Genomic DNA, 20,434 nt, shown 5'->3' on the forward strand with positions numbered 1-20,434 from the left:
CATGAATTGCTCATCAATGTGAAACTCGCTCACTAGCAGATGGCCAATTGTCAGATATTCAGTGACTTAACAAGATTTTCTAGCACGGAATGAGTGATAACTGACATTTTGATATGAAGAGCATAACAAAGCACATAAGTGAACAGATATTACACAAAAAAAATTTACTCAACTGCACTGAACAGCATTCATCAGATGTACTCGATTACAAACTGACTATCACGTCGTCGATGTGGATTGAAAACTTGGGACAAGAATAGAAAACATGCGACAGGCAGATGTAACCGGTGGATGTAACCGGTGGGCGCACGTCATTCATTCCTCGCACTCTGCTTATTGCACGCATGCGTGTTTGTACAGTACTATTGAACAATAAATAAAATGGAAAATGGCACATACAATCCAGACAAGGACAAAATACATGACATTTGAAATTCTCCAGGCTTCCTACATTCTTTAATATCCAACACGGGAGAGCAGATTTAGAAATGTGCCTGTAGAAATGAATAAGCCCCACATGTCCCCAACACTACTCTTGGTAATTCAATGCCACTGTAGTGACACTTCTTCACAGCCTCATCACCTCTCACCCTCGACAAAGACCTGGTTACACGCGATGCTCGTCCACATCACATTCTGCTGATGCCGGGAGTTTTCAAACCAGCTCCCAGACGACTGAGAATATGGGTTTCCTCTTTCCCAGTGTCTCCTTTACGCATCTTCTCCCGTTGTTGCTTTTGGCAAAACACGCACGTGTTCAAACAATGGAGTGGTTTCGACCTCAGAAGGCCAACTGCGACAGACCTGAGGAAACAGAACATGACCTGGTTCTTGTAAATGACCACGCCAGACACTCAAACCGGGCAGGCGGGTGGGACTATGAAAATTATTAACACATATGAGTAACAAAAAGTAAACGGCGACGCCACAGTGGCGGCTGACATGATCCTGGAAGTGAGTGGTCTCACAGATTAGATTTACTACAGCCCCTTACGGTACATTAACACAATAGTTTGCATTCCTGCAGTGTAACAGAAACATTAATTGTGCATTACCCAGGTTGAGTTTGTCCTTGGTGGCCCAGCAGATGCTGTAGTGTTGAAGAAGTTGTTGCAACAGCTCCTTCTCGTCCAGGAACTCCAGTCGCTCAATTCTGCAAAGAATGACAAAATGTGGCATTTCATCATTTATTCACAATTCCATCTTATTTTGTCTTAGATATCAGACAACACAAACGCATAAAGTCCACTTGTTCCCCTATTCAATTTCTCATCCTAAGCCGAGATATCCCTGAAGACACCGTCAGGGTTTTTTCTTTAGAAATCTCCTTCAGAGCCACAGAGGACACTGAGTAAATGTTTGCTTCATATGTAAAATCAGTGGAGTGTTGGCTGAAGATGGCAACAAAGCACTCGTCTGAGCAATCATATATGATAGAGGCGCAAGAGAGGGTGTGACAACTCTGGTGAGAAGGAAAATACAGTATATTTGACAAATACTACAGAAGTACTAATGAGCTTTGGCAGATACTGGGTAAAGACGTTACCCCTGCCTTACCTGGCCACATCATCCTGAGGGAGTATACTGTAGACGGTCATCATGTCCAGAGCGTCCGCCTGCTCCCAGCCCGTCTTGAGAAACCGCTCCTTCTGCAAACACCACACATTAAAGGATATTTAATATATATATAGGATATATTACGCTGATATTATTTCATAATAATAGTTCATTATTTTAATTTGGGTTATTAATTGAAAGGGTTGAAATGCCATAATGTTCCGAAGGAAGCCCAGTCTGTTCTGATTGGCCAACTGGCCCACTCAGTTGTGATTGGTCAACCACTTTCAGCGCATGTATGAAGTGTCGGCGTTCACTCTCTCTTTGCTTGGAGGCTTGTCTGCGACCGGGAACACAGTACCAACAACCAGAGAAGAATGAGCTTGTTCATTGGTCCACCTCTTGCACATGCGTGCTGTCACATCTCCTAGAAAAAAGCTGGCGAGCAACGATGTAACATCTCACATATTTTCTTTGATTTGTACACTTTTAAAGCACTTAAATGCAGCGTTTCATCAGTTACGGTTAGGGTAAGGGTTGTGGTTAGGGTTAGTTGTCGTTTTACACTATATTTAACATCAAACAACAACTTCTTTCAAACATAACAAAACGACAGCACTACAATTGAAAATTCACTACACCTACCGCCCCGCTTTCGCTTTACCGCCACATTTTAATATCTGCCACCGTCAAAGGAAAGGGAAAACTCCAGAGCAGAAGGTGTCCCTAATGTGCCTATTACGCTGGTGACCAACTGCCATTAAAAACAACGAAGAAGAGTGTACAACCAATCACATTGCGATCTCTTAGCTGGTTGTGGCCCAAGAACACGGCCTCAACCATAGCTCTTTACTTGGCTTTGTTGGGGGTCAGACTAGCCGCTAAACATGCTTTATGCGATACTGTGAGATGTTGACATCACCATTTTACGGAAGTATCTGCCTGACTACTGACTGACTATTTCAGGAGCTCCAGGTGTTGGGGGAGGAGCTCCCTTTACCATGGACTTTCGGCCTTGTAACTTTGTATCCTTTTACATTCACAAAAACAAACTATATAACACATTAGAGGTTCATTCACGTGTTTTTTTACTGTATTAAGACCTGTTACCTGGGAGTCCACGGATTGGCAGGCCTCTACTCCTGCCAGGGTGCACTGGCGCCGCTGCAGGTTCTCGATCATCACCTGACCAAATCGATCGCTCATGTTTACCTGCATACACAGACAATGGTAAGTGGCTGTCTTGTCATGTGGTGTTCTATACAAATACCTTGCCTGGTACTCTAATTACATATACTGTAACGGAGTACTGACCCTTTTAAAACCCCAAAACAGTTACAAGAATTGTAGCTGAATACAAGCATATTACTGCTGGATACTGTCTTAAGTTGTGTCGTGCATAAATGAGGTCAACACCTGGGTCCCTTCGCAGTATCAGGAACGTGGTCGTTTGTTCCGTTTACCTGTTCGTAGTTGATGAACATGGCCGTGTGGAACGTCTCTGCTGCCCAGTGAAGCAGGTTGGAGGACTGGGAGGGCGTCATGTAGACCAACACACACTCTGACAAAAACAACGTAGGTAATCTGGAGATGAGAAAATGCACATATATAAGCACAACATAACCACCACTGCTAAGAAAGCACTCGGAGGGACCAAAGCTCTGCCAAGGCAAGATATTACTCGGCTACATGAGCTCAATCAGGAGTGAAAGCTTAACCATTTCCTCTCCACCAAATGTCATTGAAATTTGTTGTGTTTTTAACTACCACTACTGGTTAAATGAAACTGAGAGAGAGCAGCCCAAGTTTCAGTCTGCAAAAATAACACTGACCTTATATTAACACTTACTTCAATGTCTGACCCATTTGAATAGTGTGACTAATATTGTATATATAATATTGGGATGAAACAATGGCTTTCACATACTCTGGGTTTAGCTGGAACTTCTTCAGTTTTTCGTCCATGCTGGAGATGTCTCGGAGGTCTGCTCCAACGATGCAGTAACGGTCTGAGTCGAGGCAGTGGGAATCTGAAAAAACAGGACACAAACACACATTTCGAGAGATTTTTTTAGCACGGAATGAATATGATTCAGAGTCAAATCATACAGATGTTCAATGTCTATGTATGACTGGAACAATTGTTGCACCTAGTAGTAAGGAGTCTGTTGAGTGGGTTTCAATGATGGGTTTGGACAGCGGTGGTTTTGTCCTAGTCAAAGAAGATAACATAATTACAATTCATAATTAAACCTGCATATCATCAATAAACCTAAAGCTACACTACAGTCAGGTCTTTGACATGCAAACAACTTCATATTCTGTTCAAAAAGCTCCAAAAAGCAACACATGCATGTATGGAATACATTACCTTTACTCTCCTATAGTTTTTATAATTCATCTTTGTGGTCATTTGTTGAATTCTACTGTTACATATTTAATAGAGCTGTTTCTACTATTTTTCCATTATATTTAAATCAGTGACAGTACAAAAACCTCTCAGTATGATGTAATATAACGCATCAGCACCTAATACTTAGAGTTCAGTACAACAGCTCTTAAATGCTGATTTGTTGTCGTTTGTCTCCCCCTACAGATCACTACCAAACATTACAACACCAAAGCCATATAGCGGTGATACACTGGTACAACTTATGTCCTGCTGTAAAGCAATATTAATCATAACCAGTCATGCAAAGATGCTCAAAAATTAAGATGAGCAAAAATTGTTCTGTTTAATATGTAAGAGGTAAGACGTTTAAGACATCTATCTGGATTTTGTAAACTGTGGAGGGAACCTGTTGCTGTTCTTTAAAATAGCCAGGTTGTCTTACTTTATATTGTGTATTTTCCTGGCCACAATCGTAGGAAAGTCAACTTCAAAGAACTTCCGTGGCATGAGGTTTTCATCCTAGAACACACACAAAGTATCGGGAAATTGCGATCTTTTTTTTTATGGGGGTGGATAAAACGTATTTTGATGCAGTCAAATCAATTCTAACTCCACATCGGAGAGACATGGCTGCAAACCTTGAGTCTCCAAAAAGTGGTGTCCAATCCAGCTCCCAGGTTGACTACTTGACAGTCACACTCTGCTTTCCTTATGAACGCATCGAGTAGGTGGTTCACCCCTTGAACACGGGCATAGTAACCTGTCAGATCAGAGAAAATGAATGGGTGAGATGGGCTACTAAAACCCACTCCTCCTGATCTGTATCACATACATAATGGCCTCCCTCACAACATTTGTTTTAAACCTCTAAAAAAGCTTCAAGATCACAAATATGGAGGACAAAAAAGCCTAAATATGGCAAAAGACCTGTGTCTGGGTCAGTGGGACAATTTCCTTAATAACCACATTGTAAAGCGAGATGTTAACAGCTACTCGTGCTGTATATTACACAGTAACCTTGTGGGTCATAATTGCTCTACTGCACACACCATACACACAATTGTTTAACAGTAGAGCCGACCGACATATTGGTTGGCCGATATTTTTAAGAGACCCTTTAAATATGCATTTACATTTTTGTTATTTGTTATTTGTTATTTCAATTTATAGTTATAGTTATTTATGATAAAGTTCATGGTTAAACTAAAATATCAAGCCTCAATTACATGTCTTTTAGGAATCATTGACCAATCTAAAATACATATATCGGCCAATGTATCGGTAGCGGGAATCTTGCACTCCCAAATATTGATATTGCCCCAAAAATCCATATCGGTCGGGCTCTATTTGACAGTATATTGACTTTGGAGCACTTGTTACAGTGCAGCTTCTCTATTAGAGTGTTAACATTCTACCAGTAGTCGGACTAAATATAAACGTGAAGCAACTGATTGCATGATGCAGTTATGAAGACTCAACTTGCCTCTGTTGATTTCAGGGGCCTTCCTCTCTCCTACAGATCTCACAAAGTACTGGATATACGGGTCCTTCCAGTAGCTTTTACTGGAAGCAAACCTAGAGGACAGATTGTAAAATTGGATGACGATGTGTCGTATAACGATTCGACGGTGCACCATCGACAATCCCCATTTTAAAAACGCCGAGGGAGCTGACACGCGTTAGTGTTCACGTTTAAAGGACTAGCTACATCACGAAGTGTTACCTTTTGCATGTGGTTGCATCGTCACACGTCGCCCTCACTGCTTCGTCGGCAGTGTCCGAGTCTGTGAAGCGCTGCCGAGCTGCCATCACGGATCAACATTAAAAAGCCCGTGAGCGTCGCACGAGCTCATCCACCTGCCTCGCTGCCGGGGCGTCAAGCTAACAGGCTAGCTCGATTTGAATGTGACAAGTGTTTTTATTTGAAAACAACGGGGAAGAGAGACCGTAAAACAGAGAGCACGGTCGAGCCGCTCGAGTTAGTCTGAGTCCACAGCGAACAGAGTACGAGCTGGATATAAAACGAGCGATGAATAAATAAAGAGGAAACAAAAATTTCGCTGGCTAAAAACAAGTCGCTCAAAGCAACTCTGGACCGGAAGCGAACACGTAGTACTTCCGGGTGGCGGTTTCCCGATTAAAAGGGTCACAGTAAGAAATAATAATGAATGTTTTGCACATGAATTAATAATAATAAACAAAAAACGAAATGCAAAATGCCCCACACAAGCAGCATTGGGGTTTTTCGTGCGGGAAAAAAATCCATACAAATTTACCCGCCTTCTCCAGTTATGTTTGAGGCTGAAAGTGACTGTGTTTACATTGGTCAGAATCACATAAATCACAATCTTTTAGTAGCCTGAGAATGGTGTGAATAGCTACGTGTGCTGTATATTACAGAGTAACCTTGTGAGTCATAGTTGCTCCCTACTGCATACACTACACACACATTTGTTTAACAGTATATTGCCTTTAAAGCACAGCTTAACCCTAACCCCTAAACTAGACAAATATAGTCATTAAACCTGCCAAAGTACAGAGAGAAGATTTGTGGACTATGTAGTTGCATATGGAAACACAATTTGTCTCACCTTGGAATGGAGAATACATTCAAAAGGTTCAGACAAGTCAGCCAAGGCTCACATGAAAAATGGAAAATCAAGAATTTCTTTGTGACAACAATAGAGTATGTCTGAATTCCCAAGAGCACTTCATGCAGAATGTATAAAGTCACATTACAAAGACAACGACTTATCCTACTTGTGGGAGAAACTTAAGTATCTTTTAAAAAAAAATCTTTTTGAGAACCAAACTGTACAGCTGCAAAGCCTGCGGCAGAAGATGTTTAAGACTTATAAGCTCCATAGAGATGAGAAGCATACATACGCTGCATCAAATTTACTCACGGAACGACCTGCAGGATATGACAAGATGAACAGCTGCAGGGACTGTGGCAAGGAGCTCATTGACCTAAATTTGTACGAGTGCACATGAGCGCCAAAATAGGAGGACAATATGCTTCAGTGACTTTTACATCAAAGATTTCAAACGTTATCAAAAAAAACTTGGACTTGCACAAACATGTCCCGATTTGTTTCTCTGATCTATGTGGTAAGTTTATAACAGAAGGTTCTCAAACAGCGCGATGACATAAAGTGATGTTGAGAAGTGATAATTGAGAAGTAATCGAGAAGCTGGACACAAGCTAAAAAGTAAACAGATCTGTAGCTTTGATCCTAAAGAGGCATAATGCATTTGTTGCCTTATAGAAGATGCTGTTATTCATCTTACTGGTGGCAGCTACTTTGAGGCCAGTGTGTAGTCACGTGACTCACAGCATAAAGGGATGTGGGCTCAATTCCCAGACCTGGTGTTGTGCTAATACTTGTTTCCTGTAAAATGCACGTTTCCCCAAGAACTGTCACTGCATTCATGAAGTACTTGTATTGATCATCTAGTTTGATTTGACCAACATTTTAACAAGAGTAAAAATATTGAAAATAACCACCAAAAGTTGGACTTAAACTGGAATTAAAAGGTTTTTTTGATGGTGATTTGTGTTTCTCTAAGTATTTAGTGTCTTAACATAAATTGAAAATTGGCCGAATACATCGGTCGAGAGACTGACCTACGTATTTCAAAAAAATTTGGGAGGGGCCGAGGATTTGGTGCTTACACCACTGGGCGAACGTACAAAGACAATTTTTGCTGACCTTGTAACCTATCTCAATTTCCTCCCTGCAAATCTGCTTTGCATGTGTTTGATATACACAACTTGGAGCTAATTATGAGTAACAGTTTGAGTGTTTCATGGCACCTTTTCCAAGGGATGTTTCCCATCAGTGCAGTTCATCCACGGTGCCTATGGGTTTCGGTTTCTCCCTCGCCACATCGTCCAGGGGGAGGTGGTGCCGTCTGGCAGATATGCAGCGGTGCTCTAGCGTTATTTCCTGACCCCTCCCTCCTCTCCCCCTCCCCCCTGTGTGTGCGTGTGCGCGCGCGTGCGTGCGTATGTGCGCGCGCTGGCAGAGGCAGAGGTGAGTCGTCGCCGCCGCTGTTCGCTCGGCTCCCTGCTCTGCGCCGGGAGGAAAAGCGGCCGTCGGATTATCGAGCTCCGCGACGCAGTTAGCTCGCCGGCTAACGAGGGTCAGCGGGCGGACAGAGAGAGAGAGAGGGAGGGAGAGAGGGAGAGAGAGGAGCCATGAGAAGCCGCCGGAGCCACTGAAAGTGACCTCGTGGACTTTCGTGAGCGGCATCACACGAGCGAGGGGAGGTTCGCGGATCATGCCGCCGCCGTCGTCGTCGTCGCTGCCGCCGCCGCCGCCAGCGGGGACTTGTCTCTAGTGTCTCCACTCGGGAAGGGCTGGAGCTTCGAGGGAGCTAGCGAGGCTACCAACTAGTTCTAATTGGCTTTCGGGCTCAATGGCTCTCGCCCGTTCCTCCCCGGCATAAGCGACGGCTCCGGGGGAAAGTTGAGGAAAGAAAAAGAAAAAAGGAAGGAAAGTGTGGGAGAGGGAGAGGGAGCCCCCCCCCCTCAGTGAACTTCATGAGCAGCCGAAACCCCCGGGGCTCGGACGCGTTACTTCGGAAGACGAGACCCGCGAAGGAGCCGAAAATGAAGAAGCAGTTCAATCGGATGAAGCAGCTCGCGAATCAGACAGTCGGCAGGCAAGTAGCGACGCACTGCGTAGTCGGACCGAGCACACACACACACACACACACACACACACACACTCTGTCCCGACTGGTCCTCTTTCTCTCTACCTTGTGATTTAACTTTTACTTTCGGCCCTGTCCCCGGAGCCGCTCTGGCTTTAACATGTGCACGAAGTGATACGAAAAAAAAGAAGTGTAATCAGTCGAGTCTGTGTTGACACGAGTTTTTTTCTTCACGAATGAGTCATTTGCCTTTTGAACAGCCGACGACATGACACCGTTAATAAAAGAAGCTTGGAGTGGTGAACACTGTACACACACACACACACGCACACACACACACACACAAACACACACCAGATGTCCCCCTGTCAGACATGAATCAGACACGTTCAGTGTCCGATCATGTGGTGGGAGAGAAGCAGCGGCGGCTCTGATTGGGTCAGGCCATTCGTTTTTTATTGGTACGTACATCCTTCAAGCTGATATGGATGTTTGACCTTTGGCCCCGCTGTGATCGACAAAGTCTACAAGAGTCTCTGTATAAATGGAGATGCGGGAAGAGGATGATTTATTATAATAATAATAATAATAATACTATTATTAATAATAATAATAAATGTCATTTATAGACTAGACAGAGTAGAAACATGATAAAAGAAGGGTTAAAAAGAAGAAAAAAAATTGAATTATATTCCTAATGTGCCTGTTTGTTGGGCTCGTAGAGTTTTGTTTACTAAACATAGGAATAAAATGATAATTCTGATCAAATGTCAACAGATCATACTGTAAGTGGACAATGAATATTGACTGCTAACAGATACAAAAATGATGACAACGAACAGGGGGGGGGGGGGGGGGGGTCAGGACTTTGCTCCTGTGCAGCAGAGTTCAGACATGATGTTTTCAATGGTAAATGGACTGCATTTAGAATATAGAATAGAATAGAAAACTTTATTCATCCCACTCGGGGAAATTCACTTGTCGCAGCAGCACAGTATCACACCGGTAGCAAAAATACAATTAAAAACACAGGAACAAACTGTTTTCAAAAACCTATGTACATATATACAGACATAGTGTTTTTCTAGTCATATGATCCTAAGGGAAGAGATGAGAAGTACGTGCGATATATAAGGTTAAGCACTTGATGAGTTGTTATTCTGTGATACAGCCAGATTCACTTTCGCCCTGTGCTGATAAAGTGGCAGAAACAAGCTTCTCCATTAGTGAAACACTAGACGCCCAGCTTCAACCAGACATACGACTTAAAGTATTAAAAAAAAAGAGCTGAGTAATGTGTTTAAGTGAAGGAAGTATCTGACTGCCTCAACTTAAAGCATCTCTCCCTCTGAACCTGAGGCACGCAGCAGCGTCTGAGCTAAAAGACTAAAGGGATCCGCATTTAGAAAAATAATGGAATTATTCTCCTCAATGACAATGTGTTTCGCTGCCGTCGGGCCTGTTATCTAGTGCCAATATCGTGTTGTGAAACCATAGTGTCCCCGAGCAACTGGATATTTGAAAGTAGCACTGGCTGCAGCCCAGCCTAGTGAGGACAAGGGGTGAGACACGTCAGAGGATGTTTTCATCATGGGAGGTTGGCTTGCGTGCGTGCGTGCGTGTGTATTGGTGGTTAGCATGTGGGAGTAAACATTGTTCACCTCGGGCGAACAGTGGGTGCACCTAGGCCTGGATGGTTCCAGATAAAATCCCTGACAGGCTTGAAACAATATTATGCCATTTCCAAATAGCCAGTAGCAAGACTTGGCTTTTATGAATATATTTAGATTCCTGCATTTACATAAAGAAGAGTCCATGGATTAAAAAAAAAGTATACGGGTGCAATAACTGATCCGAATATCTATGCATTATCTATACCCCTTATCCTTATTAAAGGGTCGGGGTGGGGCTGAAACCAATCCCAGCTGACATTGTGGGCGAGAGGTGGTGTACACCTTGAACAGGCCAACCGTGCAATAACCCATCAAACTTTGCCAGAGTCAAAAATTACACTTTTACGTCTAGTAATGTCAGATTAACAGGCGTCTGTCTTTAACACGGCACAAAGTAGCACCAGGCACACGACACAACACAAGTGTCTCTGCTTCTTTTTCACACAGACTCAGTTGTTTTTTTCCCTCATCCAGAACCCACATTGCTTAAATAGCAAATGCACTTGCACCCATCTGAGCACCCATGGGCGTATTGGTCTTAAAATGAGGTGTGGTCAGGTGGTGCATAGTTGCACATTGCTATCTTGAGATAGCCAAAAGGGATTGACCAACAAATACCTGGACTGAAGTCAGTGGCGCAGTATTTCACTGTCAATTTAAGTGCGCATTATTAAAATATAGTACACGCCTACACAGGCGGGTGCACAACACTTGCACACACTATGTCCTTCCACGCCTGCTTCACCTCAGGAAGCTTTGGTGGGACCCTGCTGTTGCCGTGAATGGTGTGCTCGTAACCAATGACTGTATCAAGTGGCAACCCAAGTGATACCACCCATTGGTTTGTGAACTGCTGTTTTGAAACCTTGACTTTAGCAGTTTGGCCAGCGCCATCTTGTTTTTTTGAAACCAAAAGTAACCATATTCGGAGGAGCAAGGTGTGTGACCAACTGAGAACTCGTCCACTGCACATCCTGAACCTGATGACTACATCCATATATAGCCATTAGAAATTATATTCCAACCCTAGCTCTTGATGAAAGAAATTCATATTTTTAAGAAATGCTGGTCTGAGATGATCTTTAATGAACATTGGTCATTCTTATTATAACTTTTTACAATATTAGAGACTAAATGATACATTGACAAGTTTAGAATAACGATAGATGAACTGAAAATACAAAATCATCACTGGTAAGCTTGACAAAACAGGGGCAGTTGTTATTAGACAGTCAAAAATTGGGTGTTGGACAAATAAGCACTACACAGTAGCTGCCATCTCGCCTTCCTTGTAGTGTTTATTTGATGGAAACCCTATCGGCAGAGTCTACAAAAAGAATCTGGCTTACTAACGTTCCTACAGCAGCCAGAACTCAAGAGCAAGAGAGGCAGGGCAGCTGGAATACTCATAATTTCCCCACTGGACTGTTCCAGCCGTAAATTAAAACTGGAGAGTGTAATGCAGAAAACAGATATTTGTGTGTGCGTGTGTGCCGTATTTTCCTACTTTTTTGTATGCACACGTAGAGTTAATCCCTCGTGCTCTCAGACACATGCCCTCCTGAATGAGTGATGAGTGCCACCGCTTGGAACAGGCCAAGCAAGCAAGCTTGCTCTGCTTTGTCCATTAAGTTTGCGCCTGCCTGCGTAAAAGTCTGGAGCGCAAAGGCCCTCTCCGCTGCCCCCTGGGTTCCTGCGATTGTATGAAGGTAGAACACCGTGTCCAGCAGGCAGCTGGTCGGAGGAAATTTCTCCTTCTTCTTCTACAAACAGGAAACTGCCTGACATGTTACTGCTTTCTAGAGAGGAGGAGAGAGCGCTGGGAAAATTGATGTAGGGGAAGAGTGTGTTGAACTGAGTTGCAAGGAAAAACACCATGTGATTCATGCCAGGCAACACGGTGAGGATTTTTATCTCTTTGCGGAAGATTATATCCCGTGAGCTAGCGTTGGACTCCCTGACCCTATACATACTTTGTTTGCCGCCGGTTTAAAATGGCAAGATAGTAACACCTTTAAATGAGATAGCACTGGAATTCAGTGTAATAGGGGGTAGCCACTATCTGTATGAAGATGAGCTAACAATCATGCTCCACAGATGCAGGATGAGGACCGTATTTGACACTGTGCGGGTGTTTCTTTTTCTCTTTTTTTTCCCCCCTGTGATTAACGACATCACCTGTGATTGTCAGGAAATCAACCTTAGATAAGTTTTTTCAGTCACTGATCACATGATCAAGAACTGCAAACAGAGGGGCAGTTCAAAGGTAAAGGGTACAGTAAAGTGAAGGAAAAGCCCTGAGCAAGGCAGTAGTTTAACATCATGGGCAGATGTCCGCAAATGTTGTTTGGGAAAAATGTCCAGAACTTTTCCTGCTATCCCCCTAGTAAAATTTCCAGAAAATTCCAGAGTGAGCCCATGTGAGAATACAGCTGGAACATCTCTCTAAGATTCACGCCGAGCGAGTGGGCGTATTTATGACTGTAAAGAAAAACTCTGCTTTCCGCAGCGGAGTTATTGTCATGTCCTGCCCTCCTGCAGGCTCTACCCAAACACCACAGAACGTACGAGCGCTTGTCCTCGCTCAGAGTAAATCATTCACTGGCATTAAAAAACAGCTGTATCATATAATCCTTTTTTTGATATCGCACACAACAACAGTGAAACCGGCTCAGTGTTATGCAATCTGATGCGGATTCATTGTGGAAGTTGTGGATTCATTTGAGACAGACTTAAACTGAATAGACACTTTCCCCACAGAGAACAAAATGTCACTGTTGATAAAGATCAGTGACACTGGGCGTTGCAGTGCGTCTCACCAGGCCAGTGACGCGGGACAATGAGGGGTGTTGGACATCACGCGTTGGTGCTACTGCTTCTGATAAACTAGCCTTGGTGTGTTTGTCAAAAATTATTTCTGCTTTCATCCTTATTATAAATGGGAAAGACAGAATAAAGGAAGTGGACCAATGTTTGACATTATTTAGTGACAAACTAAACACGGGTCACTTGTCTCAAGATTGTTGGACCGGAACAATACCGAAGCTAAAGTGATTAAATTATTAATCAAATGGTAGAGAATGGATAATTAATTGAATCATTGGAGTCAGTTTGAAGGCAAATAAGCAAAGTAATTTCTTCTTCCAGCTTCTCAAATGTGACAATTTCCTGGATCTATTTTTTTTATAAACTTTTTTAGGATCTGGATTGTTGAAATTTCAATAGGGTTTTAGGAATTTCTGATGTCTCGTTCTAATTATTTTCTGACAATTGATTCATTAACAAAATATGTATGTATATATATATATATATATATGTAACTGAAAATAATCATTAGTTTCAGCCCTAAACTTTACACTTGGTTAATTATGTAGTCATTTAGTGCGACAATATTGGGATACAAACTTTAGCAGGAAGGAAGAAGACCTGTCACGATGTACAGGTGAGCCTGGCCTTGATGTATCTCTATTGGGTAAAGGTCCTTCAGTCTTCCCCTCCATGTGATGCTCTCTCTGTGTTAACGTAACGGCTCACATAATGGGCCACATTAGGGCTGTCATATGGGCTGAGTCACCCAGTTATCCTCCCTGCTCCTTTCATCTTGCTCCAGTATCCATTACTTTCTTGCCTGAAGCTGCCAACTGTTGCAACCAGCAGAGGCCGACCCTCCCTCCTCCCCGTCCCGCTGATTGTATTGAGTGGCCCGCAACAGCCGCTCTATTGTGCTTATGGCTGCAGTATTCGCTTCGCCCCCCCTTCCGCTTTGATAGTAGATTGCCATGGTTACCACCACTCTGAACTAGTGGACACGGCCGCGCGGGGAGGATCTCCTCTTGTTAAGAAATCACATGCAGCAGCACGCAGTGACACACTTTCCTCCAAAGGCTCCTGCTTCATTGGGGCACGGTGGGGTCGACTCTGTTCACCCTAGGTCAGCTGATGCTGGCAAAACAATTGTTTTGTTTGTTGTTGTTTCTCCTCTGCTCAGCCTGCGCACAGCCCCCCCCCCCCATCTATTTTTTTACCCCTCTGTGACAGTGCTTTTTGGGGTTGGTTCACACAACAAGTGTTTCTTTTATCAGAGCCAGACCCATTTACTCGTTGGCCTATAAAAATCGTCAGATACAAACCTCTCAGAAGTATCTGTATCTACGTTTATGTTTGCAGAGATGAAAACTTTTATGTGATAGGATAAATAATGCAGGAAAGATGTGCAATTATTTTAGCATTTTACTCCCTAATATCGGTATTTGGCATCTGCCCCAAAAAGTCCACATCAGTCAGGCTCTAGCTTTTAAACAGGCCAACAGCTCCCAGCACAAATATCTTTTGTCCTTTTGTTTTTGTATAAAATTCACATGAAACACCCCATCCCAGGTTTTCTTGCTCAGCTTCACAGTCAATTAATAGAACTGGATCACTCGTCAAGCTTTTGTATTGCTCTTGGCATGTGTACAATTTAGTCTAGCTTCCTTTGGTGTTTTGATTAGATTCCGCTCATGAGGCACAGAGGTCATTAAGTGGACCAGATGTAAAGTAGTGTTTGAACAGAATGTATGTTGGTGGTGGGAAACAAAAGTATTTTTTATTTTTTTCAGAAAACTGGTGTCACACACACTGCAAACATACAGACATTTGGTTGTGGGGCTGTGGCAATTCGTCACGTGACACGTCTGTAAAAATATGAAGTATTAAATTAGTTTTCCTGGCATCTTCCCATGTACATGTATCCTGTAGTATATTATGATCCCTCTGGACATTAGGTCAACGAGCAAAGAACTTGTGTGGGGGGGTTAAGTCAATTGTGTGCGCACAAACACACTGATTGACCAGTCTGCACAAGCGGTGTGTGATCTTAGGCCTGTTTTCATGAACGAATAAGTCCGCTTGATGAATACACTGGTTAGGTTCAACTTCTCAACAGGACCACATGAAGAGCTCCACAGCCTTCAGACTACACCAGAACATGGATTCGATAATGTGGCTGTATAATCACGTTGTGTATGTGTGAGCATATCATAATGTGTGTGTGTGTGTGTGTGTTTGGCTCACATTTTTCTGCAGCTAGCTGGGAGTCTTGTCTGTATGGTATCTGTGGCTTTGTGGTCCTCCCTCTGCATGTGTGACCTCACCAGCTCGGCTACGTCTCCTCCAGAGAAACTCTTTCCATTCATCTCCGGCCTCTAGATTATTCTGCTTCGGCACTTTTTGGAGGCTCCAACCCCCCAAATTTTGTATTTCTTTTCTTCTAACCCCCATACGATCATCTCCTCTCCGTCAGTCTCTCTGTTTCCCCCTGCCTCCGTGTTATAATTGAAAGCAGCTGTGACAGGGTTACTATAGTTCATAGAAAGCAGCCTTTAGAGGAGGGCCCATGCGGGCGAGTCACTTTCTGCAGGTCCCGTCAGTTTTGGAGGCTGAGCTTAACTCTTGGAAAGGTTTTATGCATCTGCCGGACATGCATCACAACCGATATCACCTGTCATCATTTTGGGTAAAAGTAAACGGAGTTTGACAGGTTTGAGTCACGTGACAGTGAAAAATGTGAAAAAGAAAAAGAGGGAACAGAGGCAGAAAGCTACAGTACATATAAGGACACAGCTATTGAAGTGTTGCAGACGGTATCATATTAAAGAGCTGTACAGACTAGCTCACATCAGCTTCACATACTCAAATCCCAACCTCACGTAAAAGGCCAAGACGATGTCTGTAAGTGTCTTGTTTTTGCACGAGAGTCCGAAACATATTCATTATAATAAATTGACTCAAACAGATAACTGACTGATTAATTTACTGTACAAGTTGTCACATGGCAACAGTCACCTGACTGGCTGCGGGGAAAGCAAACACAGCAACCGTGGGCAAAAATTGAAGTTTGTTTGATGATGACACATTCCCACACTAGTTTTGTATTTACTAAACTATGTGTCACTGAAACTCTACAGCCAGAGCCTGCGAGCAGACACACTTACACCCAACATTCTTCTGTAACTGCACAGAAATGTTGGTATTAAGTGTTTATGGTACATAAGCCCTGATTTGTCAGATACCTTTGCATGACTTAAACCACATTGTGTTTGAGAGATTTTTCTTATAGCTCATGTTTGATTATCTATGCAACCTTCCAATGATAAAAAATGTCCTACTGATGCACCGAGAGATGTGAAGGCCTGTGCAGCCCTTTTTAAGTGTATCGATTATTGACCAGACATGACCACATCCACTTTAAAGAAATACAATTCAGTGACTGTAGATTGCAGAAATTATTTCAAGCAATCCGCTAAAATAATTTTTTGTCCTCTGACAAATCATAATGCATTAAGGATAATGGTGTAGCTGGGTGGATTTGGTTAATAATTTAACACACACACAGCAGGTGTTGAAAGTGTCCTACTGCGAGTATACAACAATGTGGACATTGCATCTTTGCTGAATGAGTGTGTCTTAACGTTATATAACAAATGATTTATAGCTCCCCAGCTGACTCCAGTCACAGAAGCCACCAGCCTGGAGTCTGTGTTTCCCAGCCTTCTCCCTTTAAGTGAATCTAATCTGTCTGACCTCTTCCAATCCAACTATTAGTTCACTATTAATAGGCTCAGGCGGAGCTGCTATGCACGACATGGTTGAGCCCGGGCTAGCTAGCTACGGCTTAAGGAAATCAAAGCTTGTTGGGCAACACACCTTCTGTGTGATTCTTGTAGCTCAACAGAATCTGTTTTCATTGTCACATTTAATTCCAGCTTGTCACAGCTCATGATTTTCTTACTGTAGTCTGAAGGGAGTCGGGCTTGGTACCAGCCTCATTGAGCCATGGCAGCAAACCAAATAGACCAACCCTCTGCTCAAGCATTCCCACTGATGTCTCAGTCTATATTTTCTATAATACCTCACACTGGCATATTTTTTTATATCTCGGCTTGGAAACCAGTCTTTCAGGAGCAGTGTTATTTTTGCAGTGACTGCACAGAGCTGCATTTTGGCAGAGCTGCTTGTATTACCAGTGCTAATCTGAGTGTTTACTGTTGTCTTTTCTCACCCACAGAGCGGAGAAAACAGAAGTCCTCAGCGATGACCTCCTACAGGTAAATCATTAATCTGACTTTAGAGCTCTGACGAGCCCTTAACACTGTTCAAGCATCTACCAGGCAGTGGCTGCACTCTTTGGAACCAAAACAGTTGATTTGACGAAGGGCCTTTTTTGTTATAATTCGTCCAACATGGGCAAACTTTGGAGAAAAATGTATGTTCGTTTATGTTCACGTAATCACCAAGATTTTGAATTTGATACCAAAATCAGTTCGTCTCTACAGAGCATAATGCAAAAACCCCCAAAATGTATGTTTAAAATTATGTTAAACTCTTTTTTAAACTGCTCAATCAAATGGGACATATTAAGTTTTCATTCTGTTCCCTTGTCATTTAGGCCAGTCATCATCTTTGGTGCAAAGCCTCAGTTCACTTACTCTTGCATGTTGTCTTACTCTCTTGGCTATTCCAAAGCTAAAGTCAGGTTATTTCACTGATTAGTCTCCACCCTTGGCCTGTAGGTGCATTAATCATTAATGGGGCTTGGTGCGGTTAATAGATGGAATGTAAACCTCATAAATGTCACTCTCCATGTGTAATGGAGAGTGACATTTTTTCCCTTAATAACAATCTGCCTCTCAGACGTATAATTAAACATGAATTTACTACTAGGTTAGTGATTCGTACATATGTGTCTCTCAAAGGCGTTTTCAGTTTTCTTTTAGCGATTGTTGTTGTTTTTCAAATCTTTTTCAAAACTGACTTGGAAATTAAATGGTCTGATTGAAGCCTGAAGAGCTGTGGGGACCATGTGCCGACAAAGTGTTCATGCTAACCAAGCTTCGCCTCTTAGTTCTCCCTCTCTGCATGAAGGTGGCTAATGAGTGGATTCAGCACTTGTGTTCAAGTTAAATCCTGTGAACTCATGGGACTGTTGCTTGCACACAGTTGAGACGCACTGTGTGTGAAAGCTGCTGGTGCAGGAATTCCCCCAGTGGAAAACTTCCACTGTCCCCGTCGGAGGAAGACGGCAGGTGGGGTTATGGACAAAAATCGCTGGCTGCTTGGCAAAGACATTCCAACGATAGATTGTCTTTGTGTGTGAATGGGAGGCATCATAGACGTACAAACAAACGCCGCTGGCTGTGCGTTATGCGCTGAGAACAGCCACAATGTCTGTCACCCTCCATTCTTCTTATTCTCCTCCCCACCCTCTTTTGTAGCCGGCGCATAAACAAACAGCACTGACAGATCTCATGTGATAATGAAATGGGCTGTAATATGGACCAAAAACACGTATGAGTGACAGCTAGAACACCGGTGTTAGATTTAGGGCCGGCATGAGTTGGTGCACAAGCGGACAGCTGTGACTAACCTCTTGGGTTGGTTTTCAGTGAGAGAATGTTATATTATGTCTCACAAATTGACTTTCACTGTTCCTCAAAGACACGATTGTTCTGTCTGGGAATCGGCCGTCGTGACTCTGTGGTCTCTGTTTCTTGCTTCACAGGGACATTGCTGTCCGATAAAGGAAAAGGGAGTGAGGGATAGGGACAAGCAAATCACTTGACCTCTTCATTCCTGAGATGGCTGCGCCACTCCAAGCAAAAACATTCTCATTTCATTGCTTAATTTAATGAGAAACCCATTGTGGAATATTTTAGAAAATTTTAGTTTGAATTTGGTGCATTCACTTAACTTTTGACTCCCATTCTAGCTTCCCACCTCTTCTACGGCAGTTAAAGATCTGTCTGCTAATCTGCCCCATACACTCCACAACAAAATATACTGGGAATAATTGAAAATGACCAGTGGGTCTTTAATCTTGTGGCCTAGCATCCTGTCCTGTGCCGGGCTCCTGTGAGCCACCCAGCACTCTGGTGCCAGCTGTCCGTTCCTCGCTGGTCCTCGACATAGCAGCCACAGAAATACTCCTGTGAAATATTTTAGGGCGTTTTATATACGGTAGCAACGGAGCGACTTAAACACTGTGTTATATTTCTAATGGAAACAATGAATATTTTGTTCATCGATGACTCGCTAAAATATCCCCCCCCCCCTTTAATGCATCATGTGTTGTTATTTCTGTTCATTCTGGACTTGTCCAGACATGTTCACATCCTTTCTCTTAGGAACCAATAAACAAACACTGGCACACAGACACACCTTCTCTGTCTCTTTCTCCCCGTCTGTCCCACTTAGTGATGGGATTCCCTTGCTCTATGACGCGTCATGGGGTTGACCAGCTGTTGACCTCAGCACATAGCGAGAAGGAAAAACACACCCATCTTTTGGTTCTCCTTCGGTGTTTTCCAGTGCACGGCATTGTGCGTCCAAACCCCGTTTTGTTACAATGAGAGGAAGACGACTGCAGTACTCCTGGTGCCATGCAGCCAAAACTCTTCCAATACTCCCACGCAGGAACTTTGTCCCTCTTGGAGCACAGGGCGGGGAATCCCTGCTTGTTTAGTGCCTGGTACTCACTGGACTGTGTCTAAGCGGTGTTCGCGAAGCCTATATCATATGTAAAGTGTGTGTGTGTGTGTGTGCGCAAGTGCATGTGTGCATTTGGTAAATCTGTATTTGACCCAGCTGTTTTGGGAATGCCGGGGGCCACCATGGGTCAGGAATGACGTAAGAGCGCGAGAACAGGGGGAGGGAAAGGAGAGGCGGATATCTGCTGTGGAATTCCTGAGTTCCGACTCCTTTCTGTTTTTGGAACACAATTGTCTGGTATTCGGTTGATCCTCCCTCTGAATTTTTCTGGCTCTATTTCGGCTCGCTTTGCCCTCTAGACCTCAGTGTACCCATTTATTTTTGCAGCACTGTTTGTCCCAACTCTTGAGCACATGTTTGTCCCCTTTGAGACACTTCCCGACTCGTGCTTTGACTCGTCAGCTTAGGTTTTTGTTTTTAGTTTTGGAAAACAGAGTAAGCGCCTGTTCTGTGACATGCAGCCTGATGTTGACGTTCCCACAAGCGTTGCCAGTGTAAACCAGTTCTCTGCATCATCCGACTCTGCTGGCCAGACTTTTAAGCAGACTAGAACAGTAACTTGCAATCATCAGTTCTTTTCATGAGCTGGTGACAGTCAGCCTAATGTTGACACTGACTGTCCCTGTCA

The 20,434-nt window shown here is 43.3% G+C and overlaps 2 protein-coding genes across 7 annotated transcripts in view; one reads left to right on the plus strand and one right to left on the minus strand.

Moving 5' to 3' along the window:
* Positions 1 to 149: 149 nt before the first annotated feature.
* lcmt1 (leucine carboxyl methyltransferase 1) lies at positions 150 to 7,924 on the minus strand. 3 transcript variants are annotated; one of them, XM_035613545.2, is made up of 11 exons: positions 7,767 to 7,924; positions 5,433 to 5,524; positions 4,588 to 4,709; positions 4,392 to 4,468; positions 3,708 to 3,769; positions 3,485 to 3,587; positions 3,021 to 3,141; positions 2,668 to 2,769; positions 1,558 to 1,649; positions 1,056 to 1,153; positions 150 to 804 (listed from the first exon to the last, which is right to left on the minus strand). In XM_035613545.2, exons 1-11 carry the CDS (start codon positions 7,787 to 7,789, stop codon positions 782 to 784), a joined length of 915 nt encoding a protein of 304 aa, XP_035469438.1. In that variant the 5' UTR covers positions 7,790 to 7,924; the 3' UTR covers positions 150 to 781. The 3 variants fall into 3 exon arrangements, with proteins under 3 accessions (XP_035469438.1, XP_035469437.1, XP_035469439.1); XM_035613544.2 differs by lacking the exon at positions 7,767 to 7,924 and adding an exon at positions 5,673 to 6,076; XM_035613546.2 differs by lacking the exons at positions 5,433 to 5,524; positions 7,767 to 7,924 and adding an exon at positions 5,673 to 6,076.
* A 60-nt stretch (positions 7,925 to 7,984) lies between these two features.
* arhgap17a (Rho GTPase activating protein 17a) overlaps positions 7,985 to 20,434 on the plus strand; it is a 30,015-nt gene continuing 17,565 nt past the window's right edge. For 2 of the 4 annotated variants that reach the window (XM_047327625.1, XM_047327626.1), the window contains exons 1-2: positions 7,986 to 8,617; positions 17,327 to 17,366. In XM_047327625.1, the coding sequence (XP_047183581.1) occupies positions 8,496 to 8,617; positions 17,327 to 17,366 (162 nt within the window). In that variant the 5' untranslated portion in view covers positions 7,986 to 8,495. Of the gene's footprint in view, positions 8,618 to 17,326; positions 17,367 to 20,434 lie in introns of all 4 variants that reach the window. The other 2 variants (XM_035613543.2, XM_047327628.1) reach the window with 2 other exon arrangements.

Source organism: Scophthalmus maximus, chromosome 16 (assembly GCF_022379125.1).
Source record: "Scophthalmus maximus strain ysfricsl-2021 chromosome 16, ASM2237912v1, whole genome shotgun sequence".
Taxonomy (NCBI): domain Eukaryota; kingdom Metazoa; phylum Chordata; class Actinopteri; order Pleuronectiformes; family Scophthalmidae; genus Scophthalmus; species Scophthalmus maximus.